Source organism: Vipera berus (genome assembly GCF_964194415.1).
Source record: "Vipera berus genome assembly, chromosome: 7".
NCBI classification, from domain to species: domain Eukaryota; kingdom Metazoa; phylum Chordata; class Lepidosauria; order Squamata; family Viperidae; genus Vipera; species Vipera berus.
The window spans coordinates 37,215,343-37,229,326 of NC_138209.1; the positions used below are offsets into that span (position 1 = coordinate 37,215,343).

The following is a 13,984-nucleotide window of genomic DNA, read 5'->3' on the forward strand; positions in this document are numbered from 1 at the left end:
GTCAAAGACATATCTGCCTTGAAAATTCTCCAGGTTGAACTATATAGCACAGTCAGATCAGGAGTTGACCACATGTTTTCTGATATTTTGTATTGTGTCATAAAATGTTTATGATAATTCTGTCATAAATGTTTTACAAAATTTGCCAAATTTCAATTTCATGAGTCATGGGTTCCAGATTTTGGATGCAACCCCCAGTCCGTTGATCGTCACTAGTCTGCAGCATTTTAGAAACCGGTCCGTGCAAACAAGCGAAGCCCCCTCCGTGGGATGCAGGCAGCGCACGAAACCACGCCCCTTCCAGTCCATGGAAAAACTTCTCTTCACGGAACCGGTCCCTGGTGCCCAAAAGGTTGGGGACCCCTGAGCTAGCCCACTTAAAATCCTTTCTTTGTTGCCCTACAATGCACTGTTTTGCCAAATTAAAGATTATGAGAACGAGTGTTTTTAGTAGTATATGGATAAAGTTATATGTAATACTTCTACTGTGTAATTCACGGTTTTCAGGAGAACATAACAAAAGGCCTCTCACCATTAACTAACATGCCCTTTCAAGTATCCAGATGTTCATTCGTATTACCATGCTGAACCAGAAGTAAAAAACATGTCCTTCAGATCTGTCCCACTTTATATTAATGACCACCCCTTCGTATGATCCAATCAAAAAAGCTTTATCAGTTGTTCAAAGATTTCCTAAATGAGTCCCCAAATAAGATACCAAACCCAAATACTGTAAATCTCTCTTTACTTAGTATAAAGTACAGTACCTAAGTCAGATTATTTTATTGATATCTTTTTAAGCCAAGACCTGTATTTCCTAGTTTCAGCTAATCATGCACCTATGGCCAACATCTATCTACTTTATCTTGAACAGTTTAAATTCTATCGAAAAACGCATCTCAAAGGGAACGTCAGTAACAAGAAACTATCCACCATAACAGGCAAATTCTGGGTAAAAGAAATAATGAAATGGAACAGTAAATACATATCCTTACATTTCCACACACCATCAATATATTCTTTGGCAATTACAACCTAGTGACTCTGTGAAATCTTTTTCAAAAGATATGGGAGCATCAACCTTTTAGTACAATTATCATAATTTAAGAATAAGATAGGGTTGCAGAAGCCAATATTTTCTCAACCAATATGTCAGTATTCTTTCAACATGAAGTAAACACTAGCTGTAAATAAAGCTCAAGGGATGATTGCTTTTATATTGTAGAGATCATTTTAGCATTTAAAAAAGTACAATGAAAATTGAGCCTAAAGCCATACCATCAGTTACACATTCATTTACAGTATTCCTATGTGGCGTTCAGCTGATGAAAGCAATATTTGTGCCTATTTCAACTGAAATATTAATCTGTACTAGCACTATGCCATTGGGAAGAAGTTCTCCACTGAACGTGTTGAAGATATAGACCTCCTGCAGAAGATGGTACATTTCTCAGAAGCGTGCAGAGCAGAAGCAAGTCACAATGCATATCCACAAACACATATATATTTATATTATGTTGGCTGACAATTCTGGAAATCCCACGGATCTCAGGGAAGACTGGCATGGACCAAACCAAAGCCCAAACCAAAGCAAAGCCCAAACCAAACATACAAGTAGTCCTCAACTTATAACAGTTAGTTTAGTGGTGATTCAGAGTTACAACAGCACTTAAAAAAATTGAACTATGACCGTTTTTCACACTTAAAATTGTTGCAGCATCCCCATGGTCACATAATCAAAATTCAGAGGCATGGCAATTGAGATATATTTGTGACAGTTGCATGTGATCACCTTTTGCAATCTTCCAACAAGCAAAGTCCATGGGGAAACCAGGTTCATTTAACAACTATGTTACTAACTTAACAACTGTACTGATTCGCTTAACAACTATATCAATAAAGGTCATAAAATGGGGCAAAACTCAACAAATGTCTCACTTAGCAACAGAAATTTTGGGCTCAATTGTGGTCGTATGTTGAGAACTACTTGTATTATGTATAATGACTTTTCAATGCAAATATTCCTATCAACAGTATGTTTTAAAACAGAAGTCCCCAATCCCTGGTCCATGGACCGGCACCAGGCCGCAACATACCAGCAACCGGGCCCCGCAAACAAGTGAAGCCCCATCCGCTGGCTGCAGGCAGTACATGAAACTGCGCCCCCTCTGGTCCGCGGAAAAATGTTTCTCCACAGAACCAGTCCCTGATGCCTAAAAGGATGGGGGCCTGTTTTAAAAGCTACAATATTATCTACCATTCAGATGCACTATTCTGCAGCCTTGGCTCAAAATTTTGCTTTGGACCCGAAGGAATTTAAAAGTACTGTGTGCATTGGATAATATATGATTCAATCAGCTTACTAGGTATAATACTAGAAAAATCTGATAAGCAAAGTGTATATTTAACATTGCATGTACTAATAGCAGCAAGGATTGTATTTGCTCAGCACTGGAAGAATGAAGAAACACCACCAGACGAAGAGATAATCAAGAAGATATTGGACTGTGCTGAAATGGACAGACTTACATTGAGGATCAATGAGAAAGAAGATATAGAATATTTTCGAACATGGAATTTACTTTATCAATGGTTGGAAAAAAGGGGTAGAGACTAAGAATGTAACTTGTATTATTAAGCAAACAAATTAACCCAGACAACACAATGTTTATTAAGCACTAATCAAATGTAATAGAAAATTAATAAAAAAATTGGGGGAAAAAATCCACTACAAAGAAGCAGAGACGGAATCCTTACAATGCCACATGTTCTAACAAGACTACATGTCGGTATCAAATGGTCCTCAATTTATGATCATTTGTTCAGTGATCATTTGAAGTTATAGAGGCACTGAATGAAGGGACTTATGACTTGTCCCTGAGTCTCAGCTGCCTCAGCGTCGCTATAGTCACATCATCAAAATTTGGGTACAAGGCAGCCTGCTCACACTTATGAACACAGTAGTACTTTAACTTTCCTCACCACCTATCTTCTCCCCATCTATATTAACTTCCTGGATTTTGCAGCCCCTGCTGCCCTTCACATCTTCTTCAGCTACTGACATCTGTTACTGACCAAGCATACCCGGGGCAGGCCCTTTGCAAGACAGCTGTTGGCTACACAAGGGTTTCTTCCCAATGTTGCACACAGCAATTTCTTATGGGGAAGATGGGCTCATATGGCCAGTTGTCTTGTGTGAAGGGCCAGGAGGGACACACCTCATCAGCAACAAGAGCCAAGAATACAGCAAAAGTCAACACAGGGCAGCAGAGACCTCAGATTGCAAGGTGGTGGGTGAGGTTGACTGCAGCTGATTGTATCGGAATTTTCCCAGGGCAGGTGTGGCTTTGTGTCACACTGCTGTGGTGGCTGCCAATTTGCACCAAGGTGCTGGACTAAGTCTTCCTGGAGTGGCTACGGCTTTGCATAGTTGTTCAGAGGCTTATTGCAGCCCCAGAGCCATGGCGCACCAAGCTTCTGAGTCACAATGTGGCAAGCAGCCCCAGAGCAATGTGGTTTTGGGGCTGTCTACTGCCCCAAAGCAGGGTGCAGAGCAAACAAAATAGTAGAAATGGGCAGAATAGACAGTTTGGGGGAGTGGAAGGCGAGGCAGTTCCTTACCTTACCGAGGCTTGGAATAATATGGATCCTCAGTTAAAGACTGGTGAAATTAAGTTAACAATGGCAAAGTCAAGTGCCATTGCTAAGTGATGTGGTCATGTGACATCACAACTACATCACTTAGCAATGTCCCACTGTGGTCATAAGTCAAGAAAAGTGCACTTGCATGCACTATTTCTGTGAATCTATGTTTATGTCTTATATATTAAAGCAGAAACGGTAAGCATTAAAAGGACTATAAATGCTTCTTCCTACATAATCCTGACCACAAAATATTACAATGTAACAAGAATAATTCATGACCAGCATTCCATCCACAACCTGTGAATTAACTATCTGCTGAATGCCCTGGGTCACATGCAGATATTCCCCAAGAGTTTTAAAATATGCTGGGACAGGGTGGAATAGATATTAAATAAATTTGCTACAGAGAAACTAGATCAGTTCATGCAATGACAGCAAGGATCACTTATATATCAACCACTTTAGAAGAACTGAGCTCTACTTAAAAGCAATCCATTCAAGAATGGGGAAGGTGATACAAGAGCAGCAAAACACTCCTTATCTGGCTGAAATAACTGAAACCACATATCATGGAATTAATCTCAATGCTTCAACTGACACTGATTCAAAAGAAATGCTTTGAAAATGATTCTACACATTTTACAAACACTGCTGGTGGTAATGTAAATATGTTTCACACATCCTGCCTCATAAATCAATCCATCTTGCAACTCTGAATGATCTAAATCATTCCTTTCATTTACAAGCATTATGCATATTTTTTTTACAGACTGCTTAATTCATCTGGATTAACACCAAAATGATAAATAAAGATTTTACTGGTTAGGTTTCATCCAGAGTAAGTGTATTACATCTGAACAGGAATATCTAAGTAATTTAAGATTGATTTGTCCAACTTGGTGCCTCCCAGTTGTCACTGCAATAGAATCTGCAGAGCTACCCAAGGTTGACTGGAGTCAGGCGACATCAGAATTGCATGAATAATAATCACAATAATTCCATTCTGGAACTTGAGTTTCTAGGACTGCAACTTCAAGAACTGGCTATAAATTCTGAAGTTCTCAGGCTGGGAAAGACTGATTTGATTCCACTTTTCCCATCACCCACAATCAAATTCAAGAATGGGCAGAGGCAGTAAAAATCTTTCAGACAGCAATGATTAGATAGAGTAGCTCCTTCTTCTCTAAGTTGGAGTAGGGAACACTACCTAAAAACCATTTTTGAAATCAGAAAATGTGTGTGTGCATGTATATATGTGTACAGTATGAATATGTATAAATGTGCATGCATAGTAGAGAAAAAGATATCCAGACAGAAGTAAATGCCAGACATTCAGGACTTTGATATCTGGATTGATTTTGGCTAGCTCAGGGAAAAACCAGTGTGAGTATTTCTGCACCTGAACATTGTGAAGAGTTGGCTACAAGACAAAAGAGAATTTAATGGAACATCAAGGATACAATTTCCAAGAATCACCAATTTGACTACTATTCCTGCTGTTCTGCAGATGCAATCAGCATGCCTAGAGACAATCATGTAAAATTACTATCACTAAACAATGAATGGTACACAACTCTTCACCTATCACTTTTAAGAAGCCTTGTTTTTCTTTTCTATTTTCATCACTTTTTTTTCCTCTTTCACACTGCATCTTTTATAGATGACAGCCTAGTTTGCTGTTAATTTTATGCTGCTCTTTGGGACTCTTTTCAGCTGAAGAACAAGATAAAACACACCAATTAATATAGAGAACTTTGCAAGTAAGATTTTGCAGTTAATCCACTGAAACAAGGCTCAATATAAATCATAGAGAATACATACATATACATAATAAAAAGGGGAAACTCTAATTGGAATAAGAAGAGTGCAGTACAGCAACTGTATCTTATGATAGCTCTTTTTCCAGGATAAACATTCCATCAATAAATAGTTTCTAATTCATTTTGATAAATAACCACATGCCAAAACCTATCATGGCAACAGTGACCTTTATATAAGTAATCCAGAATAAAAGTTAAGAGGGGTGGATGTCAAGACCCAAAACATAATTTATTTCAGAAACATCCTACTAAGTAAATATTGATGTTTTCTACTCTTGATACTCGAGGAACGTGACCATTTGAAATTCTTGTACCAGTTTGCATCTTACCAAATCCACTGTGAAAGGAAAAACAATATTTTGTTTTTCTGCAGGAAAAAAATGTACAAGAAACATTTAACAAGACAAATGCGTCTAGTTTCACTTTGTTAAACAAAAGTTCTTATTTATCAATCTGCTGTAATGATTAGTAACATACAGAAAACACTCCTAAATAACATTTTCACTCTTTACCAACAAATTGGGGAAGGGGGGAGAAAAATGAAAAGAAAAGAAAGAAGAAGAGAAAAGGAAAGAAAACTGGGTTGGTGCTAAACCAATCCAATATTCATGGCTAAATAACTAACTTGATGCTGGCAGGGACTGTGGCAGCAGCTGAGCTCCCTGATCTCCTGGCCAGAAGAAAGGTTGCTGGGTGCCAGCTGAGATGGAGCGGAAAAGGAAAGAAAAAGAAGTATTAGGAAAAAAAGATACATCTGTATTTCAGCAAGATGCCCTGATAGATATCAAAGTAATACCTCTGATGGTTTTCGATCTTTACTCTTAGAGCATGAACTCCTCTGAGGCTGAGACCTAGAATGTTGGGACCAGGTTGATAAGCCTAGAAAACAGAAAGAAATATAGCTGAGAATGTACATGCTCCAAATCCAGATAAGATATTTAAACCAACTTTCAGTAAGAATTTGTTTTTTCATCTCATCTACATTTTAATAATGGACATGCATACTGTTGGGTAATCCTATCCCAAACCTATTACAGTTTGGATTTTGAAAGCATGAAAATTCTACAATCACTCATTTCCCTTAAATTACAATGCTGATTTTGGCATTAACTTAATAAGTAACAATTATTTATACAATATCAACTCAAACAAAACTGAATAAAAAATTGAAAATAAATAAATACATACATACACATACATACATAAATTACAAACTAAATCGGTTTCTTGCCTGTTTCCAGGTTACATTAATTCTTCCAACTATTCTGGGATTATACTCTAAAACAGTTCCGGATTTTAATTCTTCAAATGGTAATTTTAATTTAGTTAACTATAATCCCAGAATAGAGTAGTAAATAGCAAGTTTTTAAATTTCACATAAATCCTTTTCACCTTATTGTTTTGTATTTCCCAATGAAAAAATGCAACCAAACTAGCTGTAACATATATCAGTGAACTATTTGAAAGGATCATATTATATTAGGTAAGAAATATGTTATGCATCTTCAGTTGCTTTTTTCCTTTATCACAATATCACATTACCTAGATGCCTAAATCTAGAAAGTAGGAGAATATGAGTTCTAGTCCTGCCTTAGCCATGAAAGCCAGCTGGGTGACTTTGGGCCAGTCACATTCTTTCAGCCCAACCCACCTCACAGGGTTGCTGTGGTAGAGAAAATAGCAGGAGGAAAGAGTATTGGGGGTGTCTGTGTGTGTCAGTATGTGTGTAAAATCTGCATTTGTTTTGCATCATTCAAATAGTTTTTACCTTATCACTATCCATAACTTAACTATCTATCTGAAAACTTCATGAATGCGCCCCCCCCCAAAAAAAAACATTCCAGGCAAAATTAAAAAATTAATGACAGCTGAAATACTGAACAATCCTTATCATTGAGAACTCAAAAATACCAAAATAAAACAATAAAAGGACAGTAAAAATAGAAACAAGAATACTAATGCTTTGGAACTACTTTTATAAAGAAAATTAATTTACCACCTTCTTTATAAAGACATCATTTTCTTTTCATACACTACCTATTTCCCAGTTAATTAAAAGTTCTAAATCTAGAGGTTTACTGAAAAAGGCAAAATCATAGACACTCATACTGGGGCTTTGTAACACTTGGACATGTCAATACACTGTCCTCTACTACAAATAGTTGGAGTAGCTACAGAAACCAGAAAACACTGATGATATTGACACTAAAAATAAAATATTTTTTTTCACAATCCAGTGCCATAGAATGTATATTTGAAGAACCTATCAACCATGAATACAGGTAGTCCTTGATTTACAACCACAATTAGGACCGGAATCTGTCATTGAGCAAAGCAGATGCAAAGCAGATGCCATATAACTTCTTCATCCACCAAACATAATCCCAGCAATTTTGATTGTAATCTTTAAGAAATCTCTCAGTTATTAAGCAAAAGAGCTGTCTGCCAGAAGATTTCAGCTCTGTGTGGAGCTGAAATGGTCCTGGCAGGCAACTCCTTGGAAGTGAAAGGAATGCCTACCAGAGGCTTTCAGCTGTGCAAGGACCTGAAATTTTCTCTATAGGCAACCCCTTTGCTCTCAAATGTTCCTACAACCTATTGAAGGATATCCCCTTCCCTCTATGCGCAAAGAGGAGAAATCTTTCGTGGGACTGCAGGACTGAAGCTGAAATCTTCATGAACTCCTGCAACTTAACAAAAGATTTCAGCTCCTCTTCATCCTCTCTGCTCCCAACTTTCCCTGCTGGTTTCTCCGTGACTTTCTGAGGAAGCTGACAGAGAAGACTGCAAATGGTCATCACATGATTGCATCAGCCATGACAACTGGTCAAAAATATGAACAGTTGTCCAATGCCCAAAATGTGGTCAAGTGACCAGAGGAAAGGGGAACAGCACAATGTTTTACAATGGCCAGAAGTGCTTTACATCAGGGCTTTTCAACCTTTTCACCCATTGTACCACTTTTAGGATATGGCAACCACCAGTCACCTAGCAAGGTGTCAAAAACTTTATGACCAAAAAAAAAAGGAAAAAAGTGATTAAGTACAGGTAGTCCTTGACTTACAACAGTTCACTTGGTGACTGTTCGAAGTTACAATGGCACCGGAAAAAGTGCCCCCCAAGCCACAGCCGAGCAAGACACCTGCCTGCCTGCCCAGCGGCACTCTTCCTCCTGTCTCCCCTTCTGCTGGGTGGTTGCAGCAGGTTTTTGTCACTTCACATGACCCTGGGACACTGTGACCATCATAAATATGAATCAGTTGCCAAGCATCTGAATGTAAATCACAAGACCCTGGGATGCTGCAACATTCCAGCTGATCAGAACTTCTTCTGGGCTCAGCAGACGTGCCGGGATCAGCGCCGAGCTCCAGCTGGAGCCTGGCATTGATCGTGGTGCTTCCGCTGAGCCCTGACAGCCCTGCAACTCCAGCCATCTCTCGCTCAGGCTTGTGCAGTGCTGCCACTGGTTCAGCTCGTTCCCCTCCCCCGCTACCACTTTTCTAGGATGGTCACATACCACCTGCCAGGTGCCAATGTACCACAGGTCGTACCTATACCACTGGTTGAAAAGCCCTACTTTACATCTATAAAACACCCTTTCTGAAGCTGTTAACTTTGAATAGTTAAAAAAACGGTTATATGTCAAGAAGTATCTATAGTTTTCAGTGAACTCTTTAACAACTGCTTGCTGAAGGACAAGCTTTGATTTCTGACATAAGAAGCACCTACTTGAACAATTTGATTTTGCTGAGATTACTACTATAGGTAGTCCTTGACTTACAATCATTTGTTTAGTGACCATTCAAAGTTACAACAGCACAGAAAAAAGTGACTTACGACTATTTTTCACATTGACGACCAATACAGCATCCCCAGTCACATGATCAAAACCCAGACGCTTGGCAACTAGCATGACGGAATCTGCTTTAAGAGTAGTAGAGTAGTAGTAGTAGTGTCTCGGAGGTCATGTGGTCACCTTTTTGTGACCTTCTGACAAGCAGTCAATGGGGAAGCCAGATTCACTTAACAAGTTTGTTACTAACTTAACAACTGTAGTGATTCTTTTAACAACTGTGGCAAGATTGTAAAATGGGGCAAAATTCACTTAACTTGTTCAGCAACTGAAATTTTGAGCTCAATTATGGTCATAAGTCAAGGACTAGCTGTGAAACAGTTATCTCCCCCCAAAAATGCATTTGTTCACTGGTTAATGAAACTGAAAGTATTTATTTCAAGAAACAACATCAAGCTCACTGAAAATGTTAGAAGTGAATACACGTTGAGACTCAAGATCTTAAAACTCCAAAGTCAGTGGAGGAAACAACATCATGGTAATTAACACCTATGCAATTCCAGTCATTAAGATACCCAGCTGGAATAGTGAACTAGACTCAAGCAAAACTAAATGTCCTGGATAGGAAGACCAAAAAAAAAATACTGACAATGAATCATGCTCTTCATCTACGCCACAAAATTGACAAGACTTACCAAGGAAAATACATTGGCGTGGAATGTTACAAGTACATCAAGTGGTTGAAAAAAGAGAAAAAGCATAGTAAGAATATCTGAAGGACTATGAAGGAAATGCACTGTAACTAATATATCATGATGCCTTACTGAATACTAGAGACCAAACTGACCTACAAAGAAAGGCCAAATGAAGAACAGAAAAGTGATATAGCAAGGCAAAGTATAGCAGCCAAAGCAGGTAACAAAAAGATTTGGCAATGGCTAAGAGCAAGAAAATTGAAGAAGGACTGAGGGGCTAATTCTGGCTGCATCAGACCAAGTTTTAAGAAATGCATACAAAGACAGAATTGGCAAGAAAGTAACACACAGCAAATGCAGCCTCTGAAAAGAAGCTGAAGTGGGCCACTTAGCTGCCTACTGAAATTCGCACAGACTGACTACAAACAATAGAATAACAAAGCAACAACAACGGTGCATTGAAATATCTGCAGGAAACACCATTAGCAAAGAACTGGCGGGACCACAAAATAGACAAAGATAATAGAAAGTGAAGAAGCTAAATTGTTCTGATATTTTAGAATTCAAACAGATAGGCACCTGCAAACATAAGACCCCAGACTTAACAACTGTCAATAAGAAAGACAAAAATATCTGGATAATAGACATGGCAGCACCTGGAGAAAGCAGAAGAGAAGAGAAAGAACTCGAGAAGATAACGAAGTTTAAAGACCTGAAAAACAGAAAGAGAATGACAGTGACAAAATAAAGCAAAGGTATTACCAATAGAAGGTGTGATGGCTCAGTGGTTAAAGACACTGAGCTTGTGAGCTGGAAAGCCGACAGCCTGGATTTAAGACCCAGGAGCCAAGCGACAGGGTGAGCACCTGTTCCTCCCCCAGCTCCTGCCCACCTAGCAGTTTGAAAGCATGCAAATGTGAGTAGATTAATAGGTACCACTTAGGTAGGGAGGTAACAGCATGCCAAGCCCTTGGAAAATGTCTTTGGACATTGCTGGCTCCCTTAGCCAAGAAACAGAGGTGAGCACCACACTCTTACAGTCAGATACGACTGGACAGGGAAAGCTTTACATTATTTCTTTTAGTACCAATAGTAATAGGCACCTTGGATGAAATTCCAAAACAACTGGAATACCACTTGAACACCATCGGCATTAACAAATTCACTAAATTGCAAAAGGCAGCTTTATTCGGGAAAAGCGTACATCCTGCAACAATATCTATAACACCATCAAACATCCATATCTGCCTATCCCAGGTCCTTGGGAAGGAGACAAGCAGACAAAAATGCCAAATCCAGTCTGAACAACTAGCTGTGTGAAAGATCATACAATACAGATAATCCTCCAGATACATGCATTTATTTAGCAAGATTTCACAAAAACGAGGTTATTCAGAAAGGGTAATTACATTAGAAATTCAAAATTGTGATCAAAAGCAGGCCTCTGTAGCCATGTGACTTGGATTCAGTCTCAGCTGCTGCAGTGGCCATTTTAACTTTGTGACTTGCCTGGGCCTGTTCGGGCCTATGAGAAGCCAGAAGTGGGGCTTTTTTTATTGTTGTTCCTGGTCACATGGCCAAACAATATCCAGTGATTTTTGCAGCCGGTATCGACCATTTTTTGTTTTCATTTTCCTGGAGCTGCGTGGAAGATCTGCTGCTTGCTGGGCTTGAGGACTATAGTACTGCAGACAGCTAGAATTACTTCTGTAAGTATTTTAAAATATTATTTTTTGGTACTCTACAGCAGGGATTTTCAACCGGTGGTACGCATACCACAACTGGTATATTGGCACCTGGCAGGTTGTACGCGTATGACGGGTTGAACAGCACTGCAAAAAAAAAGTGTAAAAGTGGATGAGGTGAAGCCGCAGCAGCGCCCCACAGGCTTGTGGGAAAGTCAGCTGGAACTGCACGAGGCATTGCCTGGGTCCTACTGAGAGCCCAGGATCAATGTGCGCAACTCCAGCTGATTGCCGGCAGCCTTGGGGGTGGCAGGCAGCCTCACCCAGTCTTTGGGTGGAGATTTAGCTGGAGCTGTCTGACGCATTGCCTGGGTCCTGCTGAGAGCCCAGGAATGGCGTGCGCAGCTCCAGCTAATTGGGGGTGGCAGGCAGCCTCATGTGGTCTTCAGGCAAAGATTCAGCTGGAGCTGTGCGAGGCACTGCCTGCCTAGGTCCTGCGGAGAGCCCAGGATCAGTGCGCGCAGCTCCAGCTGATTGGGGGTAGCAAGCGGCCTCACGCAGTCTTCAGAGATTCAGCTGGAACTGCACAAGGCGTTGCCTGGGTCCTGCTGAGGGGGAGAGACAGAGGATATAAAGGTGGTAAGAGAAGAGAGGATATAAAAGGGGGGTGAGAGAAGAGAGGATATAAAAGGGGGGGTGAGAGAAGAGAGGACATAAAAGGGGGGTGAGAGAAGAGAGGATATTAAAGGGGATGAGAGAAGAGTATATAAAAGGGGGGAGAGAAGAGAGGATATAAAGAGGGGAGAGGATATCAAAGGGGGTGAGGACTACCTGTACTTTATCACTTGTTTCTATTTTTTTATATATTTTTTGGTCATCAGCTTTTTGACACCTTGCTAGGTGACTGGTGGTATTTGAATACTGCCATATTCTAAAAGTGGTACAATCAGTGAAAAGGTTGAAAAGCCCTGTTCTATAGTACTGTACTGTATTGTTTGTAATCACTTTGGGAACTGCTGTTTTTTATTGTGGTTTTAAGTACACTACTTCGCAAGATTGTTTGTTTGCCTTTGCCTGAAACCTATAACATGTGGCTGCTGCTGCCTCCTCTCCCTAGCATAGACCCACCAGAGATTCTGCTAACCCCTTACTGGAAGGAAATCCCCACCCCATTTTGAATTTTGCCTGGAGAAGCTTGTGCTGATCAGGGGGCAGTTGTTTTTTTCTTTAAGGTTTTAAATTTAAATTGCCTCCAGAAGTTGTGAGTGTTCCTTCACTGGAGGCTTTTAAGAAGAGACTGGATAGGCATTTATCAGAAATACAGTACAGTACAGTACTTTCTCGTGAGAGCAGTGGGTTAGACTAGATGACCTCAAGGTCCCTTCCATCCCAATTACTGTTGCAAGCCGACAGTTCTGTAAACTCCACCCCATCTCCCTCTGCATGCATGCCTGGAGATGCTTAAAGCTAAAGTTACTTACTTTAGTGGCAACTGCAATTTGGAGAATTCTCCCCCAACCCCCTCTGAAGAAGCTTGAGGTGCCTAGCAACAAATGTTTTTTTTGTTGTTGTTGTTTTAAAAAAAGCCTGCTGCCTGCTTGGGAGGCACTTTACAATACTGTAGTTCCTAAAACCTGAAACAGCTGATTTGCGCAGGAAACAGCCTGCAGCAGCAGCGAGAAAAGTCTCTCAGTTCAGGCAGCCATCAGAGGAAATAGTAAGTCAAATCTTCGTTCATTTAACAACCCATTTGATTCAATTAAAGAGTTTGATTTTAAAATGTTGTCTAATATCGAGTCCGATTCATTTGATGATTACAAGCCTAATGGGAAGGCTCTATTAGGCTAGTACCTTGGGAACTACCTATAAAGTCATCTTCTCTTTTTCCTTGATTAATTTGTGGTTGGATGCCCCAGCAGGAACAATAAGGCAAAGTAGTCAAATTACCTATTTGAAATATCAGGTAATGAGCTTACAGCAAATTATATTTGCAGATAGCAAATCAGAACTGATCAATAAACCTGAATCTTCTGATTTTTAAAAAACTGGACATTAATTGAAGATTTCAGTTTTCTCTAGGTAATAAAAATTCTGTCTTGGGGGGACTAACAAACCCTGAAAATAAACTTTCTTGGGATTGTTTCAATAGTGTCTGGAGGCCATAATCTGCACTGAGACTACCCTATATTACCTATGATTTGGCTGACAATTAAGTATACTGTCATTAGATATAAGTGAGATTTACTTTTTGAATAAAATTAATTAAAAATTAATACTTGCAAAAAAAGTAATGTTTTGCTACTAGTAATTTATATATGTGGCATTCCTCTAATAAAACTGTGAAAT

At 39.6% G+C, this 13,984-nt stretch overlaps 1 protein-coding gene across 4 annotated transcripts in view; it reads right to left on the bottom strand.

Annotated features, from left to right (window-relative positions):
• The window catches only part of JADE1 (jade family PHD finger 1), an 89,864-nt gene that overhangs the window by 52,806 nt on the left and 23,074 nt on the right, over nt 1-13,984 (bottom strand). For 3 of the 4 annotated variants that reach the window (XR_014027143.1, XM_081333070.1, XM_081333071.1), the window contains 2 exons: nt 6,262-6,344; nt 6,091-6,165 (listed from right to left, as the gene is read on the bottom strand). Coding sequence is in view for 3 of the 4 variants with exons in the window: in XM_081333070.1 (XP_081189196.1) it covers nt 6,091-6,165; nt 6,262-6,344 (158 nt within the window). In the remaining variant the exon portion in view is untranslated. The remainder of the gene's footprint in view (nt 1-6,090; nt 6,166-6,261; nt 6,345-13,984) is intronic. The other variant, XM_081333072.1, reaches the window with a different exon arrangement.